The sequence below is a fragment of the Lotus japonicus genome, chromosome 1, assembly GCF_012489685.1.
Source record: "Lotus japonicus ecotype B-129 chromosome 1, LjGifu_v1.2".
NCBI lineage: Eukaryota > Viridiplantae > Streptophyta > Magnoliopsida > Fabales > Fabaceae > Lotus > Lotus japonicus.
In genome coordinates this window covers 74,889,531-74,909,912 of record NC_080041.1, presented here as the reverse complement: position 1 = coordinate 74,909,912, position 20,382 = coordinate 74,889,531, and the positions used below count along the sequence as shown (strand labels likewise).

The 20,382-nt window shown below is 35.6% G+C and overlaps 2 protein-coding genes and 1 long non-coding RNA gene across 3 annotated transcripts; 2 read left to right on the top strand and 1 right to left on the bottom strand.

Moving 5' to 3' along the window:
• Positions 1-14,211: 14,211 nt before the first annotated feature.
• LOC130746186 (CDP-diacylglycerol--inositol 3-phosphatidyltransferase 1-like) lies at positions 14,212-14,979 on the top strand (the record flags this gene model as incomplete). Its single annotated transcript, XM_057598738.1, has 5 exons — positions 14,212-14,234; positions 14,321-14,386; positions 14,504-14,618; positions 14,707-14,763; positions 14,869-14,979. Coding segments are annotated over 5 exons (372 nt in total), but the record flags the coding sequence as incomplete, so codon positions are not given.
• Positions 14,980-17,243: 2,264 nt separating this feature from the next.
• Positions 17,244-17,786, top strand: LOC130746177 (uncharacterized protein At4g04775-like). Its single transcript, XM_057598728.1, has 2 exons — positions 17,244-17,411; positions 17,493-17,786. The coding sequence occupies exons 1-2, from the start codon at positions 17,244-17,246 to the stop codon at positions 17,784-17,786; spliced, it is 462 nt and encodes a 153-aa protein (XP_057454711.1).
• A 290-nt stretch (positions 17,787-18,076) lies between these two features.
• LOC130710261 (uncharacterized) lies at positions 18,077-18,949 on the bottom strand. Its single transcript, XR_009010339.1, has 3 exons — positions 18,779-18,949; positions 18,523-18,684; positions 18,077-18,444 (listed from the first exon to the last, which is right to left on the bottom strand). It is a non-coding gene; the product is annotated as an uncharacterized LOC130710261 (long non-coding RNA).
• Between the last annotated feature and the right edge of the window lie 1,433 nt (positions 18,950-20,382).

Here is a 20,382-nt window from a genome sequence, read left to right as displayed (position 1 = left end):
AAATTCAGGACAATCTTGTCATTGTGCAAGAGGCTTTTAACGCACTGAAGAAGAGAGGAAGAATAGGAAGGGATCATTTGAGTGTCAAGCTCGACATGAATAAGGCCTTTGATCGCGTAGAGTGGATGTTCCTGGAAAAAGCATTGTTAGCTTACGGTTTTCACCAGAGCTGGGTTAAATTAGTCATGAAGCTGGTCACGGGAGTTACTTACCGTTACAAGATCAATGGTGTGTGTGGAGAAAAGCTCAAGCCTGAGAGAGGCCTTCGCCAAGGCGGCCCTCTCTCACCTTACCTGTTCTTACTGGTTATGGACGTTCTTTCTCACATGATAATTAGAAGCAAGGAGACAGGGGGAATTCAGGGCATCAAACTGGCACCACACTCACCAGCACTAACGCATTTGTTTTTTGCAGATGACGCTATACTTTTCGCCCAAGCCACGGAACCGGAAATGTATAAATGGCAACAAATTCTCCAGCTCTTTTCTACAGGGTCTGGACAAAGGATCAATTGCTTAAAATCCGGTCTGATTGGGGGCAAGGATGTTCCAAGTGATAAGAAAAGAAGACTAGCAGCCATTCTTCAAGTGCAGGTTTGGGACAACCCCGGTATGTACTTGGGCATGCCGGGTGAATGGGGGCGTTCAAAAATCAGCTCACTAGGATGGATAAAAGATAAGGTACTGAACAAGCTTCAGGGTTGGAAGGGTAACTTCTTAAACCAATCGGGTAAAGAGACCCTGATCAAGGCAGTGATCCAGGCTATACCTTCATACGCTATGGCGATACTCAAATTTCCCAAGGCCTTTTGCAAGGACCTTTGTTCCAAAGTAGCGTGTTTTTGGTGGACTTCCAAAGGAGACAAAGGTATTCATTGGTGGAAGTGGGAGCTGTTGACGGAACTTAAGAATGAAGGAGGGCTGGGCTTCAAAGATTTTGAAGCACATAATCAGGCCCTGCTGGCTAAGCAGGCCTGGAGGATTATGCATAACCCTGATTCCCTCTGGGTCCAGGTCCTGAAAGGAATCTACTTTCCTAACGAAGACTTCTTACACGCTCCAAAGCGCTCTGGTTCCTCGTGGGTCTGGACCAGCATCGTCCATGGCCGCGATATCTTACTTAATCAAGGACATTGGCAAATTGGAAATGGGGAGACAGTGCAAGTTTGGAACTGGAGATGGGTGGCCACTGGAGAAGTCCTCCAGCCGGTACCTGGAAAACAGAACATGAAGGTAGGTGAGCTAATTGATAAAACAACTAAAAGCTGGGACACAAGCAAAATCAGAGAAGCACTTCCCAGCGTGGACTTAGGCAAAGTAATGCAGACTCATTTCAGATGGGGAGATGGATCTGATGAGCTTATTTGGCCCCATCATCCTTCAGGTCATTATGGAGTTAAATCAGGGTACAGGAAAGTGAAGGAACTATCTAGACCAAGAGAACTCATAGCTTCATCGTCTGAAGCAGCCTCAACAGTACTCTGGAACAGCATCTGGGGGGCGCAGGTACCTGAAAAAATTAAAATGTTTATCTGGAAGGTCGCTCACAATGCACTACCAGTCAAACAAAATCTGAAAAAGAGGAACTGCTCACCAGATGAAATTTGCCCGATTTGTGGAGAAGAACCTGAATCCATAGAACATATGCTCCTCAAGTGCCACTGGACCACCCTAGTCTGGTTCGGAAGCCAGCTTCAATTGAATGCTCAAGTTGCAGCAAACCAAAGTATCCAAAGTTGGCTCTCAGAAACATTTCAAAGACTAAGCGGCTTAGAAGACACCGCGGATTTCTACATCGGGGTATTTTGCTTCACGATTTGGGAAATTTGGAAAACTAGGAACAAGATGGTCTTCGAAGGCACCAAGCCTAACCCGTCCCTCTCTATTGCAAAAATCAATTCTGCTCATGAGGAATACTTGGCAGCAATCACCCCTCCCCCCACTCCAATCACTCAGGGTGGAAGCGCTAGAACCCCCCTATCTGGCATCTTCCTCCTCCAGAGCACCTCAAATGTAATACTGATGCGGCTTTTCAAAGAGACCGGAGGAAAGCTAGCGGGGGAATCATCCTTAGAGACGATAGAGGAAACACCGTCTGTACCTGTGCAAAGATCTTTGCTGCCACCTCTCCTTTAATTGCTGAGGCCATCTCGCTTCGCGAAGCCATGGTTATCGCAATAAACTTAGACCTTCAGAACATCATCTTTGAGTCTGATTGCCGGCATCTGGTTCAGGCTTGCAAAGGGGAAATGCTCTATGGGGAGATCCAACATATTGTGAAGGATCTCCGCCTCTGGCAAAGTAATCACCATAACTGGAGCTTCGCTTGGATAGGTAGAGATGGAAACAAAGGTGCCCACACCATTGCAAAACTGGCCCTCAACGGTGATTTGATGGGCAACTGGGCTTTTAACCATCCGGCAGCACTTAGAGAGACACTGCAACGTGATAGAGCGATGGCACCAAGGATGGAGCACAACGGAGGAAGATAGGAAGCTCTTTAGATCTAACCTCGAAAACTTACTCTAGAACAGGGAAAGAAAGCTTCTTTATCAGTTGGGAAGTGTGTTCACATGGGCCACCCTGCTTTGACTGACAGGCTTATCTCCCACTGAATTTCCATGTGCAGATGCAATCTTTATTAGATCTTGTCAGTAGATAGTTTGATTAGTGAGTAGAAGTAAGCTTACAAGGGCCTCGGGCTAATTTCCTTCTACAGTGTCACTAATGTATTGTTTCAGTGTTTTTGGGCCTAGACCCATTAATCAATGATAACTCAATCTTTGTCCAAGAAAAAAGCACTATTAGTGGTTCAATTTCTCACTCCATTAGCATGTTTTGACATCCCCTTTAACATTTCAAGATATAAAACTCGGAAGCTAAAATTTTCAGGATTTAAAACCAGAAAGGTAAAAGTAGGGGTTTATTGGGTATGAATTTAAGTTGGTGGGATGAGAAATTTAACATCGTAAGAATAGTTTTTTTGGTCTAAATGTCAACTCTCAAGATCCTTTCACTTCGGGGGAAGGCCCAGCTCCTTTTAGTTATGGACACAACACACTGTCCCAAAAAAAACCTTTAAAACAAAAAGAAAAGGAAGAAAAGCAGGGGCATTGTGGCCTTAGGCCTTGTTATGGAAATTTGGATCCTGTTATTTATAATTTGCTCATATTTTCGTCAATATCTGTCTTATGGTCCATATGTTAAAAATATTAGTCTCATGACTTCTGTAAGTGTGATATCTTGGTAACCAAAAAAGTTATGTTAAATATTAGTATAGAATCTTAATAATATATAAAGTCAATCCACCAAAGTGGGCCACATTGCTACATAATTTCCACATGTTTGCATTCTATTGGTTGTTACCATTGAATTTCCAAATGGCATCGTTTGATTGGGCCACATGTTTAATTTTCATTGGTCGAATTTAATGAGTCAATAAATCAATAATTAAATAAATCAATAAATTAATCAATTAATAGTTTTTTTTTCGACAAAAGAGAATAGAATAACATTAAAAATATAGTAGTCAATATAGCACAAGTCTAGACAAACAAAAGGAAGCAAAAATCTAAACTACACTTACGGCAAAGAATGCCAAACAAGAAAAAGTAGCAGCTAGTGAAACTAGAAAGAACAAGCTGTAGAAGTACTACAAGGCCACAAGCAGAGAAGAATTGAACCAGCTGCAGCAGCAAAAAAATAGACTCGGCCTTAATAGTTGATACCTTTTGATTCCTTTCATGTGGAATCAATTAATTTGATACCATTGGTTTGACTTTTTTATTGACAGAATAGTCAATCACGTTAATAAAATAGTCAATCACGTTTTTTTTACAGAATAGTCAATCACGTTAATTGCTATTTATTTTCTAAATCTAATAGATATTTTTAATCTTTTTTTGGATACATTTTTAATTTTAAAACATAATTATTTTAAATTTTGATTTTTTCGAATTTTTGCAATTTAATTCAATAGGTAACCTGTTTTAAATGTGTGTGTGTGTATATATATATATATATAAGTTTTTTATTCTGAATTAAATTTTTCAACATCTCATTAACTAAACAAAATAAACCATTTACTTTTTTTAATGCACTCAACTTGAAAGGTTTAGAAGATCATACTGATTAATGAAAAATTATTCAAATTTGAAATTATTCATAAGATTAATTATTATTACTATTTAATGCAAAATTTCAAAAGAAAAAATTAAATTAAAAATTTCAAATTACTTATACGGTTCCAATAAAAATTTATTTCCATTTTTTTTTAATTTTAAATTTTAAATGAAATATTAATATTCAATTTTTTATCATTAATAAATAAATTCTCAAACTTTTATATTTAAAATTTAAATTTCGTTTAATATTTAAATTTTTTACAATATAATTAATATTAGATTGGTTTTAAAATGGGTAAAATGAGCAAATAAATAAATAAAAATAAAATAAATATTGATTTTAAATTTACAACCTCAATATTAGTTTTATTTTTATTTATTTTTTCAAATATATTTTTTATATTCTAAGCAAAATCGGTATTTTTTATTTAAAGCATCATTATTTTTTGAAATCTGATTATTTCAAAACAAATAAAAATTTCCTATTTTAGATATCCAAAATTAATGAATAGACTTAATTACAATTTTCAAATTCAAATACAAAATTAAAAACCAGAATTCAATATTTATTTTGAATTTTAATATTTTCAAATCAAATGAATATATATATGTGTGTTATCAATTTTTGTGCATCATTAATTATTTAATTTTCAATTTTCCGAATTTAAACAAATAAAAAATTATTTCCTAATTTATACCCAAACCATTATTAACGAAAAATTAAAAATAATTTTTCTTTGAATTAAGTGCAAAATTGTAATAAATGCCAAAAATTGAAAATTTTGCTTAAATGCTCATAATTTCTGATTACTACATAAATGACACATATAAAATGTCAAAAAAGATACCATGTTTTATTCCAATTGTTGAATGACTTGCTGCAAGTAATATTCTCATTGATTAAATGCTCATAATTGATACCTTTTTTTTTGCAATTGGTGAAGTAAAAGTCTGATTGGTATATTATCATTTCTTTTTAAATTCAACGAAAATTGTTAGTAACTATACAAGTCAATCGTTTGAGCCTGATTAAAACCTCTCTAGGTAAAACCCATTGGGAAAAAACCTAGAGTAGGAAAAAGAGTACAACAAACTATAAAAAGCAATTGAACAATACATCATGCCATACCATTAAATCCACCCAAAAAAATTGAACAAGAAAAAGCAAACAGCCTGTATTCAACCCATTTTTATGTCACAAAATATCACCTAAAGTAACCAATGCCCCACATTCAAACTCCCTATTCAAAGGTCAATCCAGAAACAAAATCCTTCCAAGCTATTCACGCATAGAATGCACCAGAACTACCAGCACAAAAACACTTAGCCACTGCCACTACCAAACTTAAAGATTGATTTGATAGAACAATATAAAACTATAGACAAGAGTTGGGTTGCTTTTGGATGATTTTCAAGTTTTCATGAGGGTGTTGTTCTCATGGAGGTTTCAATATTAATAAAGTTCCTCTTTTTGCTGTAAAAAAAAATATACAAGTCAATCACAGTTAAATATAAACATAACCATTGATATTGTGTTTATTTAGAGCAAAATATTATCTTTTTTATTCATGTTGTTAGTGACTTCAGAGATAACACACTATGAATTCAAAATTCGAATCTATCCCCAGAGTCAAAAGCTTGGAAGATAGTTGTCAGAATACTACGACTATGGAGGGTCCCTAACGCAAAGCAGCCTGATCAACCTGACTTTATCGACATGCTCCTCATGAATGCTAAGGTTTGTTTGAGAAAATTCATATTTATTTTGAAAATCAATATTTTTGTAATTAGATATGAATTTTAAACCAATATCGGGAATAAAAATTTTATTTACTAAATAGATAAAAAAATTATTGTGCATCATTGATTTTTTTGAAAGTTATACAAATTAAAAAATATTTTTATTTTAGACCCAAACCCTAACTAAACTTTTTACTATTTATAATTAAAATTGATAACGGGTATGTTATTTACTACAGTTGTAATATGCATTGCGAATACAGTAAATTGATACTAAATTTGAAAAAACATAACTTTGTGAAAATTGATTAATAACTCAGATATGTTACTTATTACAATTGTAAGGACAACGAAGATCAAGCGTAAGAGCATGTGGACAAGGTAAAACAATATTATGATTGTCGTTATATTTCTCTGTGTGAGGCAGCTTGAAGAACATTTGCCTTTACCATATACAAACGATGACCGTCGGTGCAAAAACTAAATTTTTTTCTTCCAAATGAATGTTTGGTATATTATAATGATGATGAAGACGTTGGAGATGTTATTGAAAAGAGTCGTAAGAAATCCACAATGTTTATAGCTTGGTTTGCAGCTAATGAGAAATACCGGGACGAGCGGAATCGAACATAAGCTGAATTTTTCAATAGATTTGTTTATCATAAAAAAGATAGAATCTAAAAACCAAGAAATATAGGTTTTAAAATTGGCAGACTACAATATATCCCTCCAGGCATCGAAGAATTATATTACATGAGAATCCTACTAATTATGCTAAAGAGTTGTACATCATATAGAAGTATCGGAACGGTGAAAGGAATAACATATGATACTTTTAAGGAAGCATGCAATCAATTGGGGTTGCTAACAGATGACAAAGAATATATATATATGCAATTAAAGAAGTCTCTGATTTAACTTCCGAACAATAAATGAGGAAACTCTTTGTAAGAATGTTAATGATAAATTCAATCTCAAAACCTAATGATGTTTGTGACGCATGCTGACTTCTCTTATTAGAAGGCATTCTACACCATAAAAGAAAAATATTTCATTATCCAGGTATGTAGATTTTCAAGTTATATTATTAAGATTTAAAATGTTGCCATAATAATATAATTATTTCTTGAGATTTAATATAAATGAAATTCAAAAGTTTAGAAAATTACGTTGCGCATGATAATTATGCAAAATGTGTGAACATTATTAGTTATATACAGTTAAAAAACATTAGTGAATATTCCTTCTCGACTGTTGGACTACGAATTGCAGATGCTGATTTGAAAATTTTATGTGTCATTGAAATTGAGAAGTTGCTCCAAAGAAATGGTAGTTCATTAAATGATTACTCATCTTTGTCATCTCCAGAATATGATGAAGTCTTGCAATATGATAATAGATTTATTGTCGATGAACTAAACTATGACAAAGATGCATTAAAGGTACAATATTAAGAGTTGTTCTGTATGCTTACACCTTAGCAGAAGTCTGTATATGATAAGGTTGTCACATCTGTGTTGTCAAACTCAGGAGGCTTCTACTTTTTATATGGCTATGGTGGAACCGAAAAGACTTTTGTTTGGAACACTTTATTTGCGTCACTTGAAAAAGTTTTGTTTCGAAACTCTTTGACGTTACACTCCGAGATTTAATGGGGTTGAAAAATGAAGACAGCGTACATAAACCTTTTGGAGGAAAAATATTAATACTTGGAGATGATTTTAGACAAATATTACATGTAATAACTAGAGGAAGCAAACAGTAAGTTGTGGAAGTTACTGTAAATTCTTCATCATTGTGGAAGCATTTTAAAGTTATGAAATTGTCGAAGAACATGCGTCTAAGCACAGCTGAGACGGCTGATGAAGCAAAAGAAATCAAAGAGTTTGCAGATTGGATTCTTAAAATTGGAAATGACGATCATCCTGATTCCAGAGCATGAAAGTATGATGTTCAAATCTCGCCATATCTGCTCATCCCAATTAGTCCCGACCCATTAATGGAATTGATTAAATATACATATCCTGACCTTCCACGCAAAATGAAAGACCTGCAATTCTTTCAAGATAGAGCAATATTTGCCCCTACACTAGAGACTGTTGAAATGATAAACACTTACATACTTGGCATGGTAGCTGCACCATAACATGAATATCTGAGCTCCGGCTCTGCCTTTCGATCTGATGAGGATTATGAAATCTGGGGTGAGTGGTTTTACCATAGAATTTTTTAACGACACTAAAAGTTCAGGAATCCCTAACCACAAACTATTATTGAAAGTAGGTACTCCAATCATGCTTTTGAGAAATATAGACCAAGCAGCAGGTTTAAGCAATGGAACCAGGTTAATTGTGGATGAACTTGGTGAACGTGCTATTGGTGCAACTATTATCACGGGAACACATGCTAATGACAAAGTACACATTTCAAGAAGGAACCAAGTCCATTCTAATTCCAAATCTCTAATTAAATTCAGAAGAATACAGTTTCCAATTGCAGTATGTTTCGCGATGACCATAAACAAAAGCAAGGATAAACACTATCTCAGGTTGGACTCTTCCTTCTGAGGTCCGTCTTCACTCATGGTCAGTTATATGTACCTCTCTCTGCAATACGCTCAAGAAAGAGTCTTAGAATTTGTATACTGGATACAAAGATGACACTCGCCCTGGGTGGGGGCGGGGAGTGCCTCCCCATCCCCTCTCTGTCCCCATCCCCACTCCCTATCCCCGTGACGGGGTGAATTTTTACTACATCTCCACCTCCCCACAGGTCCCACGGATCCCCATAGGGATCACTAATATATCATTAAAAATAAAATAAAAAATACATAAATTTATACCTGTACCACAAATGTTTAAATATAAAAACCACATATTTTTTACCTCAATAACATCTTTATCATCATTAGAAATATGTTGTTCAAACTGAAATTTTGAAGTACTGAATCGGCTACGTTTATGATCCTTTATTTTTTTTTATTAGCTACTTATTATTAAGGGTATTATTTAATTTTTACCTATGCACATGGGGCGAGGATCCTGCGGGGCAGGGAGGGTGATCCCCACCCCATCCCCAAATTCATCTCGGGGGGATTTCGTCCCCACGCCCACCATCACGGGAAAAAATTCCCCAAGAATGGGTCCCCAAATAGGGTAATCCCCACAAGGATCCTCACATGCAGGTGAAAATTGTCATCCCTAACTGGATGATTCGGGCAAACAATAAACCAATACTGTAAATGTAGTGTTTAAGAAATTTTTTGAAATTGTTGATATATACAACATAATTTCATTTATTTATTTCATTTTTCTCTTCATATATTATTATACGGTTGACTTCTACACAATTGACTTATTTATAATTTAATTATATATGAAAACTAATTTATTTATTAAAAATTATAACATAAAATTCCGTGCAACGCACGGGTTATCGCACTAGTTTTATAAAGATCAAAGCCAGTGACGGATCTTGGAGAAAAAGCTTAAGGGAGCTAAAATAAGAAATCAATACATAAATTAAATTTTTTTTATCATCAATAGAAAAGATGGAGATAAAATTAATTCATGAATATTGAACATTTGTTTTAAGTTATGATGATAAAGGAAAAGATGGAGGAAAAACGAAATACTATCAAAAAGACCTGGGCTAGGTTTAACCTTGGCTGCAAGGTTGAAGGCAAGACTTATAACCACTGGGACGACAGACATTCTTTGCTACATTGCACTTTGTATTTTACATATTGTTACAAAAATGAAAAAAACTAGAGGCGTATTTACTATATTAGAATTTTTTCGAAAATTTTCGGGGAGCTAGAGCTCCTCCCTGTCATAACTAAGGTCCGTCACTGATCAAAGCTTCGACATAATTAGTTTCATTACTGCCGGATGTGGAATATCTTTTTATAATTAAAAAATTATTATTTTTTCCAAAATTATTATCTAATATGTAATGCATTTTTATATAAGTAATAAAAATATTTCACAAGATTCATATGTTTCTATAACGGATCGGATTTGGCTGTGGTGCGAGATGTTACCAAAAGGAATGAACATATATCCATTCTTGGATTCTACCCAGGTTGTCAACAATTAAGAAAAAAATAGTAACGTTTGTTTTCTCCTCCTTCTTTATTCTGCAACATATTCGTCATTATCGGCTAAGTACAGAGCCTCCACCACTTCGTTTAAGGATAATGTTTCATCTACACCTCTCTTTTGAGGTGGAGGGGTGGAATGGTGAGAGATATAGGAAGAAAAAAAGTAAGAGAGAGAAAATATGAGATGTGATAGATGATAAAATGAGAGAGATAGAAATAAAAAAAAATGTGAAAATGAAGTGTTTAAAAAATAAGATGTGTATATATCATTACTCCATCATTTAATCAGAGCATAAAATTGGCTTTACCACTACTGTCATATCATATCCCTAAATCTTTAAAAAAGGTAAAGAAAAAAAGAGATATCTATGCAGTTCAAAACTGGATATATATGTCTGTTGTGGTTGTTTTACACTTCGTTTGGTAGAGTAGAGAGAGATAGAAAAGAGAGAGTAGAAAAGAGAGAAGTTGAGTAGAGAGAAATAGGTGAGAAATAAAGTAGGTTGTTTAGTACGGTAGAGATAAAGAAGAGAGAGATTAGAAATAATGATGTGAAAGAAAGAAAAAAGTAAATATTTGATTAAAAATAATTTAAATGCAAAACAGGTGAGAGAATGCAAATAGTGGCGGTTTGTACCGCAAGAATGGTAAAAAAAGAAAAAAAAAAAAGGAATCTCTTCGCGTTTTGCGAAGAAAGGAAAAAGTGAGAAAATCTCACTCTCAATCTCTCTCTCATCTACAGTACCCAGAAACCAAACAAAGTTGCTTTATTAATCTCTCTTGTATCTCTGTCTCTTGTATTTCTCTCTTGCATCTCACCTCAAACAAATATACTGTTAAAGTGCTAAAATGGAATATAAAAGTGAGCTCAATTTAGTAGAGCTTTCTTTCATTTCACGGATATATATAGCTAGGATCTACCTCTCAACATTATAACCACGTGGCACATGGTGGCTAGTATAAAATCATGGATTTCATTCTTAGAACGTGTTGAGCATAGTGCGTGGTCCAAGGTGGATCTTCTAGCTCCAAAATCAACGTGATTCATACCTGTCACAATCAAAACGTTGTTGGTGGTGGATGCTTGATGAAATCGCGTGAGCCACTAATTGCGTATAAAAGTTAGAAGCTGGTATGATTAGGGGTAAGTGAAATTACACATTTTCAAAGGTTTACAACTTATAATCATGCATAAATGAATAATTATAGGTTGACACCTCAAAAATGAGGTGGAGGAGGAGAGAGATAGGAAGAAAAAAAAAAGTAAGAGAGAGAAAGTATGAGATGTGATAGATGATAAGATGAGAGAAATAGAAACAAAAATAGGTGGAAATGAAGTGTTTAAAAAATGAGGTGTGCATATATCATTGCTATGCATAAATGTTATTAATGTGGATGAAGATACGTGATATGATTTATTCAAATTATACTTTGTTTATCATCTAGTTTTCATTCATTTTCACTTTTTATCAATTTTTTCTTTTTTTTTTTGTTTAAGACCACAGTTGTTCTTCTTCGGAGGCAATCATGTTCGAGTCGGAAACATCCACATAATGGTTGAGCTAACTCTCCGAGAGGGGATTTTTTTTCCTCCACAAGACTCGAACCCGAGATCTTACTTAAGGGAAATCAAGCATGTACCACTTGAATCAACCACTCATTGATATCATTTTTTCTTTCTATATCACATTACTTATCATTTCTCAAGTTTTGATCAATTTACACTTCACTTTCTGTTTTATCTCATTTTCTCTACAATATGTCTCTTATCTTCCTATCACATAATTGATCAGATCTCTTATTTCTCCTTTTTTTTTTTATCTTTCTATTTCTAAGTTGGTGTGAGTGTGAGAGGTGTGAGTCAACATTTATTTTCATTTCTCTCTCTCTTTTTTCCTTCATGTTATCTCTCTGTCTAAGTGGATATCAAAATGTGAAAGAAGTTTTTTCCTATGGATAAACTTGTAACAGTGTGTTTCAATCAATTTTTAAGAAATTTTTTTGTCATTGTTTCTTTTAAGGTGTGTTCCGGATGTTAACTACGAGAAATCAACTTTTAACATACCTCTCTGTGTCTTTTCTTTTTGAGCTGCTGTTAAAATATTATTTTCATCTTCTAGTTAGGGTTTAGGGACTCCTATTTCAGCGGCCAACATTTTGTCATCACCGCCGATCATACTGAACACCCAACCTACCGATCACATGTCACTAACCGACCAAGGCTGACCAACATACTAATTCGGGTACATGGTTATCCACCAACCATCCAACCATATTGGGCGCATGTCGCTCATCGACCATAACCGGTCAAACATGCTTATTCGAGTACATGGTTATCCATTGACCATACTGACCACATATGGTCCGCCAACCAAACAATTCGAGTACATGGTCATCCACCGATTTAATATATGATCTGTGTTCTGGTTTTAGGGCTATTGAGTTTATCCCCCAAATGATAGAATATGTTATATTATGAATAACCTATAGTTTTTTACTTTGGTTTCCAGTGGTTTTACGGTAAGCTCATTGCTTCATTTGCTTGATATTTTGTTTTGGATTGGAAAAATATGTAAATGAGATGTTCTTAGTTTGTCAAACATATCTTGTATTATATTAGTTCTGACAATTTTTTGAGGATCTATTAGTATGTGGTTTCCATTTTGAATGACTACATACACGTTTTTGTAGAAGCACCCTCTCTCATAGCTCGTTTAAGATATTTGAATATGTGTATTGACCTTCTTTCTTTTCCTTCTTTTTTTACATGTTATAGAAGATGTGTACTGATCTTTAAATTGAAATATGTTGAGTGCAAAATGTAATGGGTTTGGTTTGATGTTTGTGAGTATTCAAGCTTGCAACTCTAAGAGTTTCAGTTTTCATTTACCTTGACATAAATTTAAAGTCATTCTTCCCTAAATGATAATGACGACGATGATGTAAATCTGTGTTGTGGTCAGTAATACTGCTATTATCATTGCTGCTAAGAAAGACCCGAATAAGGTATGTTGTTGTCGCTGCTACAACATAGAAATTATACTTTGCAATAGTCTAATTCTCATTGTTTTTGCTTTGTTTATGCAATCATGGCAAAGGTCAAGCGTTTCCAGAGTCTGACAAAAATCAGCACCTGAACCACAATGTAGAGCATATCCTCCAACACATATAGAGCCTACACCATCAGTTGAAGTTTCTTCGCAATAGGTAAAAGTGTTATGCTTTCATTATCTTTAAATAATTAGCATGTTGATGCAATAGGTGTAAATAATAAGAAAACGAAAGTGTTAAGTTCAAATAATTAGAAAATGAAAGGTGAATTCATTTAAAAAACTGTAAACAAGCTAATCTAAGCTTGTTTACATAAGTTTCAGTTCAAATAATTAGAAAATGAAAGGTGAATTCATTTAAAAAACTGTAAACAAGCTAATCTGACGTTATTCAAGCTTGCAACTCCAAAAGTTTCAGTTTTCATTTACCTTGACATAAATTTAAAGTCATTCTCCCCTAAATGATGATGACAACGATGATGTAAATCTGTGTTGTGGTCAGTAATACTGCTATTATCATTACTGCTAAGAAAGACCCGAATAAGGTCTGTTGTTGTCGCTGCTACAACATAGAAATTATACTCTTGCAATAGTCTAATTCTCATTGTTTTTGCTTTGTTTATGCAGTCATGGCAAAGGTCAAGCGTTTTCAGAGTTTGACAAAAATCAGCGCCTGAACCACAATGTGGAGCATATCCTCCAGCACATATAGAGCCTACACCATCAGTTAAAGTTTCTTCGCAATAGGTAAAAGTGTTATGCTTTCATTATCTTTAAATAATTAGCATGTTGATGCAATAGGTGTAAATAATTAGAAAACGAAAGTGTTAAGTTCAAATAATTAGAAAATGAAAGGTGAATTCATTTAAAAATCTGTAAACAAGCTTCTTGTTTGCCACAACCACAAACTGTGAAGTATGCCCTTACTGTGCAATTAGGAAAACTCTCATCTCCTTACTCTTATTTTTCTTTTTTCTTTTTAAATTTTCAAAGCATTTGTTCCTTCTAATAAAACAATCTATTAATCTGGCATTTTCATTTTTTTCTTCATTTCGTTTCATTACTTTCTTGATTCAGTGACAACCTTTGGAGTCGTGCTTGACTTGATAACAGACAGGTCATTCTATGTTCTCTCTTTACTCTCTGTATGCATGCAAGCCAAAGGAATGTGCTGATTATTGCTGTTTTAACTTCTTTATATTGTTTCACAAGTGTACAAGTAAGATATTTCTCCTTTCAAGCGATTCATCAGTTGTTATAATTTTAAGCATGTGCACCTGACTTTTGGGCTGAATTTGTGTAAAGGCCTGGCTTGATCTTCTTGTCATTGCTCGCCTTAGATATTTCCAGCCACTGTATGCAAATGTACAGGTATTCTATCAAAATTTGTGTGTTTCTCCCCCTAACTCTGATTTGATGATTCTCCTAATACTACTGGGTTTGGTCTTTGATAAAAATTTTGGGCTGGATTTTTTACTTTAAATGCAGCACTTTCTTGGCGGGCAAGGCTAGTCATAAAGATGTAAAAGACAGCAACAATTGGCTTTTCTGGGCATATTATGGAAATAGGATGTTTATGGCATACTGTTGCGTCTCATGTGAGGTAACTTTAATACCATCGTCTAGATCTTTTGTGAAAAACTCTTTATAGAAGGTTTTTTAGGTTCTTATATATCCTTAATATTCTACAGGTTATTTACTTAACTCTGTTTTATCTTTCGGAGACTCAAACAAGGAATTTGGTGGATGTCAGTTTTCTCTCTTTGTTTCTACTTTCTACTGATGTTACTTATCTGTAAGGTTTCTAGAGAGTTTTCTGCGATCATCTCAGTTTCTCAAGCTTTCATTTTCAGGTTGTATGGAGTAATCTCCAAAAGATATCATTTATTTCTTTCCTAATTGGTACTACTTTATTTGGATGGGAAACCAAACAAGTTATAAATGTTATTCAGGTTGGTTCATGATACATTCTAGCCATATAAAGGCTTTCTTGGATTGAGAGTTGTGTCTGGGTTATTTTGGATTGAAAGTTGTCCATGGGTTTGTTTGTTTCTTTATTTGAAGTGTTTTGTTATTTTGGATATTGCAACTTTAAGTTTCTCTCTATGGATGTTTGGATTATGAGGTTAAAAATGTCCCAAGAATAAACTCTAGTAGCCAAGAGAGATTTAAAGCTGTAAATAATCTCTTGCATTTAAGGGAGGTTGAAAACTCCCGTTAAAAAAAAGCTTGCGGATAAGGGAGGTTTAAAACCGCCGCTGAATGCACATACAGGTACCAGGGTTTGCTGAAAAACGCCGCTAATAATTTGTGGTGAGTGTAACTTCGGAATTTTTCAAAACTCCCGCTAAATAACTCGCGGGGTTGAAAACCCCACTAAAAAAAAGCGTAGTGATGGGTAAAGGGTAAAATGGAATGGTGAAAGGCATGATGGGGGTTGAGGAAATGAAGAGCACGTTCACTTGTTATGGGCGTTTCAAATGACATCAACAATGATGCACATGCCTCTTGCTTTTAAGTTTTAGGTAGACCATAAATGTTGCATTGTAACAATGTGTGGTCCATTTCATCATTTTCCTATTACAATCTCATCATTTTACCTTAACCTCTCCTTCTAGGTTTCTTAAGACAGAAAAATGAACTCTATTAATTTATGTTTAGCCTGCTTTGTCCGATATAATTGTTTTATTGAATATGATCAGTTTTCGTCCACATCCATAAGTTCGGCAGGAAACTTAAATGGGAACGGAGCATAGAGAACCAAAGAATTTCAAAAAGTGGGTGAGGTGAGTGGGAACATTGAAAGTTTGGTTTGTTATGCATATCGTTACTATGCATAATAAATAAATCAGGAGTAGAGTGAGGATGTACATTATTAAAGTATGAGGAGAAGAGAAGGCAAATTAAAAATGATAACTGGTCCCTGCAAATTGGTCTCATTATAGGGAGGCTATGCGAAAAATAATGCATCAACCCAAAAATTTAAGTTGTTAAATAAAACATAAATAAATGATTATATTTCTAACAAGTTTAATGTGAAGAAATTCAATTTTTATTAGAAAAGTTGGGTGTGACCATAATCGAACTTTAAATAATTTTATCATAGATTCTAATTTTGCATTATAAACCAATTATTCATGAAGTTTAACCCGTTAGATAAATAACACATGAAAGATTATATTTATAATAGTCTCTTAGTGAGTAGTAGTGGAATTCTAACTGGCACAGAATCACGTGATTCTGGTGGACGGTTGCTGCCTTAAATTTTTCTGTTTTTTTCTTCCCATTATTATGTGACTTGATATCTCCACAATGACACTTCAACCAACTAGAACCTTGAAATCATTTTCATTTGCTTCTGCTTTCTTCATATCACTGTCCTAAGTCCTAACTCCTAACTAATGACTTGTTATGTAATACAGATTTCCTCCCTCTAAGGCTAAATAATTTCTGTTGGACTTGCCAGCAAAAGGTGAGGTGCATATCTTGTTTTCCTCTCCATCATCCAGAAGAAGAAAAAATTTGTGAGCACAGGAAAAGTTTAAGAAAAATAATATTGGTAATGATAATAAATGATATAATATGGAGGCAATAATTTAACTGGTTTTTGGAATGATTATTGGATGGATGAGATGCACTTGCTTCTGTCTCAGTCTGAGTGGTGCACCTTTTCTCCATTCCTCCCTCCTTTTTATCTTGTTAATTTTTAGGGTTAAAAACTATAACCGTCCCTGAACTTTGGGCGAGATTTGAAAACCGTCCCTCGCCGGAAAATTATCTGAAAACCGTCCTCAGACTATTGAAAACTAAATTGACTCGTCCCTCCGGCCACCATCCCTCCGGCGAGCACCTTATGTGGCACGCCACGTCATTTAATGAGATGACGTGTAATATTTTTTTTTTTAAAATAATAACAATTAACCCTAAATCCCAAATTAACACAATTAACCCTAAATCCCAAATTAACCCTAAAGTCCCAATTAACCCTAAATCAACCATTTATCTAACACTAATTTTACCTAAATCCCAAATCTATCTACACATAAAACCCCCAAATCTGAGTTAGGGTTCATCATGTTCCTCTTCTGCTCTCCCTTCGTGTTCCCCTTCTTCCTCTTCTGCTCTCCCTTCGTGTTCCCCTTCTTCTCCCATCGTGTTCACCTTCTTCTCCCATCGTGTTCTCCGTTTTCTACTTCTGCTTCTCCCATCGAGCAACACGAGCAACACGATGAGAAGACCAACAACTTCTTCTACTTCTGCCACTGGTTCTCGTGCTTCTTCTCTGAACGCATTGCCTCCTGGAGGAACTTGCGAGTGTGGAGAATTGATTTTGCACCTGACCTCACACACTCCTAAGAACCCAGGTCGGAGGTTCTGGAGATGCAGGAATTTCGAGGTAAATCATACTCCTCTACCCCTTCATGGTTCTGTTTTACCTCGAATTCAATGGTGTGATGATTTTCTTTTTGATTTGCAGACATCTAAAGATTGTGGGTTTTTCTTGTGGGATGATTTTGTCCAAGGGCAAGGTGCTGAAAGACAACCAGACCTTGAATTACTGAAAATAATGCATGAATTGGAGGATTTGAAGAGGAAACATGATGAATTGAGCAGAAAATTGGAAGAAAGCAAGAAGAAGAACAACAAACTGCAAAGGAAGCTTGACTGTGAAACCATGAAGAATAATGTGGCCTTTTTTAGTGTTGGCTTTGCTGTGCTGTTGTGGGTTGTAGGATTAGGGTTGTTCTTCACTTCTGGGAAATTCAAGTAGGTAGAATTGTGACTAGTTAGGTTGATGCATCTTTGTTGGTTGTGGTTGCAATAGCACTATGTAAGCTTGACAAAATTTCAACTGTAACAGCTTTGGTATTGAAAAGTAATGACAAAAGTATGGTTGTTGTTGTCTTTAAAAAGTTGTTGTATTCCCTTGTCCCTTTATTGTTTCTGATTTCTTTACTGGCCTAGAAAGCACAAATAACTTAAATAAAGCATATTATAACCTTTAATCAATGCTAACAGCAATTAGAGAAGAGAATCTCATTGACTAAATTGATCCCAATAGGAAAAAGTGGTCCATCCCACTTGCAATAAAAAACATAACATCACAACTTGTGGTCCACATTGAATGTCATCTACATCAGAAAAACCCACCCATATGGTGTCCAAAGTATATCAAAATGAGCACACATGTGCTATGCAAAGTACATCAAAAAGAGCACCCATGTGCTACCAAAACAAAACAGAGAGTAATTAGCCCTAATTACATCAATCATTCCTCCTCATACAGCTTGAGATGCAGATGCAGCTGCCAGATCTTCCCCACCATGAACCTGAGATGCAGCTCCAGATCCTGGCAGATTCGCCACACCTTCGACCTGAGTTCTTGCTCCATCTTCAACCTGAGATTGCACAGCTTGGGAGGCTCCATCCTGCAATTTCATGAATTGTTTTAGAATAATGATTTGTTGTATATGACCTTAGATCTGTCAAGTATACAATAAACTTACATGAACAGCTTGAGAAGTAGCAGTTTGAGTTATGACAGGAAGACTGCATCTCCTTGAATTGTGTCCAACTTGCTTACATCTGCTGCACCTACGAACTTGAGGTGGTCTAGCAACCTGAGATGGCCCAGGCTGAGAAGGCCCAGCTTGAGAGGTTCCTCCATCCTGCAATTTCAGTTCATATGCATATACAATTTTCAGTTAATATGCAATTTTCAATTTTCAGTTCATATGTCAATTATAATTGAATTATACTTACTGTGGGAACTTGATTTTGTGCTTGGGTTTCAGTTTGTGTTTGAGTTTCATTAATGACCTGACTTTCATTTTGTGCTTGAGAATTTTCTCCTTCTTCATTTACAGGTGGGGGAAGTGTGCATCTCCTTGTATTATGTCCATGCTGCCCACATCTACTGCACCTGTGCCTTGCAACTCCTCTGTGTAGATGTGTCTGCTCTGTATCTTCATAAGGGTCCCTTCTTCTCAGTTTCTTAGGTCTTCCAGGCCTCCTTTTAAACAGTGGTGGTAGTATGTCAGGGTCATTGGTAGGTTCCCACATTGTCTGGCCATTAATAGGACTGATCTCATGACCATAGGTTGCTTCATAAGCCGCTCTTTTGTAGTAATCATGCACAAAGGACTGTGGGTTTAGACCATTGTATGATATGCATGCAACAACATGCCTGCATGGAATTCCTACCAACTCCCACAGATTACAAGTGCAAGACTGTGCCCTCAAGTCTACAATGAAGCTATCACCATTAGTACCCATGAACTTAACCTCAAACTTATCCTCTGAACTGCATGTAGGAAACCAGTATGCACTTTTCTCTATCTCCACTGATAACCTCTTCATGGGTTTGGGCATCACCTCTCCTCTATATTTCTGAAACTTTTCCCTCAGAGTTGCAAATCTACCCATTAGGTAAGTTCGAATCCAATCCATCATAGTCAAGATTGGCTTGTCCCTTGCCAGAAGGATGGTTGCATTGAAGGACTCACTCAGATTGTTTAGGAGCACATCACACTTAGGGTAGAAGCTAAAGTCATGCTTACACCAGGACCTTGTAGGTATGGCAATAAGGTACTCCCATGCTGCTTGATTTTGTGCCCTCAGCTCATTCATCTTCTTTTCCCATAATTGTCTATATGTTGCCTTGACTGCTCCCATCATGAGATCTCTAATCACAACCCCACCTCCAAACTTCTTCTTGAAGTTGGCATAAAGGTGCCCCAAGCAGAATCTGTGCTCAAACTCTGCCACATGTATGAGGAGCAATCAGAGTCTTGATTGCAAATGTCTGCTTTCCACCAACCTTGCTACACAACATCACAAAAGGACATTGATCTTTCTTCTTACACACTGCCCTAACTCTGTCAAAATCATTCTTTGGGAAAGTGATTCCCCTACCAATAAGTGTAGCATGGTCTTTAGCTGCCTCTTTAAACTGCTGCAGTGAAGTGAATTCCATTCCCACCCTGAATTTGAACTCTGGCCTCATATCTTCAGGTCTGAACTGCAGATGTCTCCTATCAGGTTCATTAGAATCATCACTGTCACCTTCTGACATGCTATTTAAGTCCTCACTCTCCCAACCAGCTTCCATGTCATGATCACCATGAAATCCACCAATTTCCTCATCCACATTCTGTACAACATGCACATTAGAATCCTCATCAGTCATTTTCCTCAACTGCTCATTCAAAAGTGCTTCAGCCACACCAACAGTGTTTGATTGAAATCCATCATCAATACCTTGTGTCCTCTCCTCTTCACTGTCACTGAAGTGCACATCAAGTTCAGAATCATCACTACCTGAAGTAGGATCTCCATCAAGTGTATTTTCATTATTCTCCTCATTC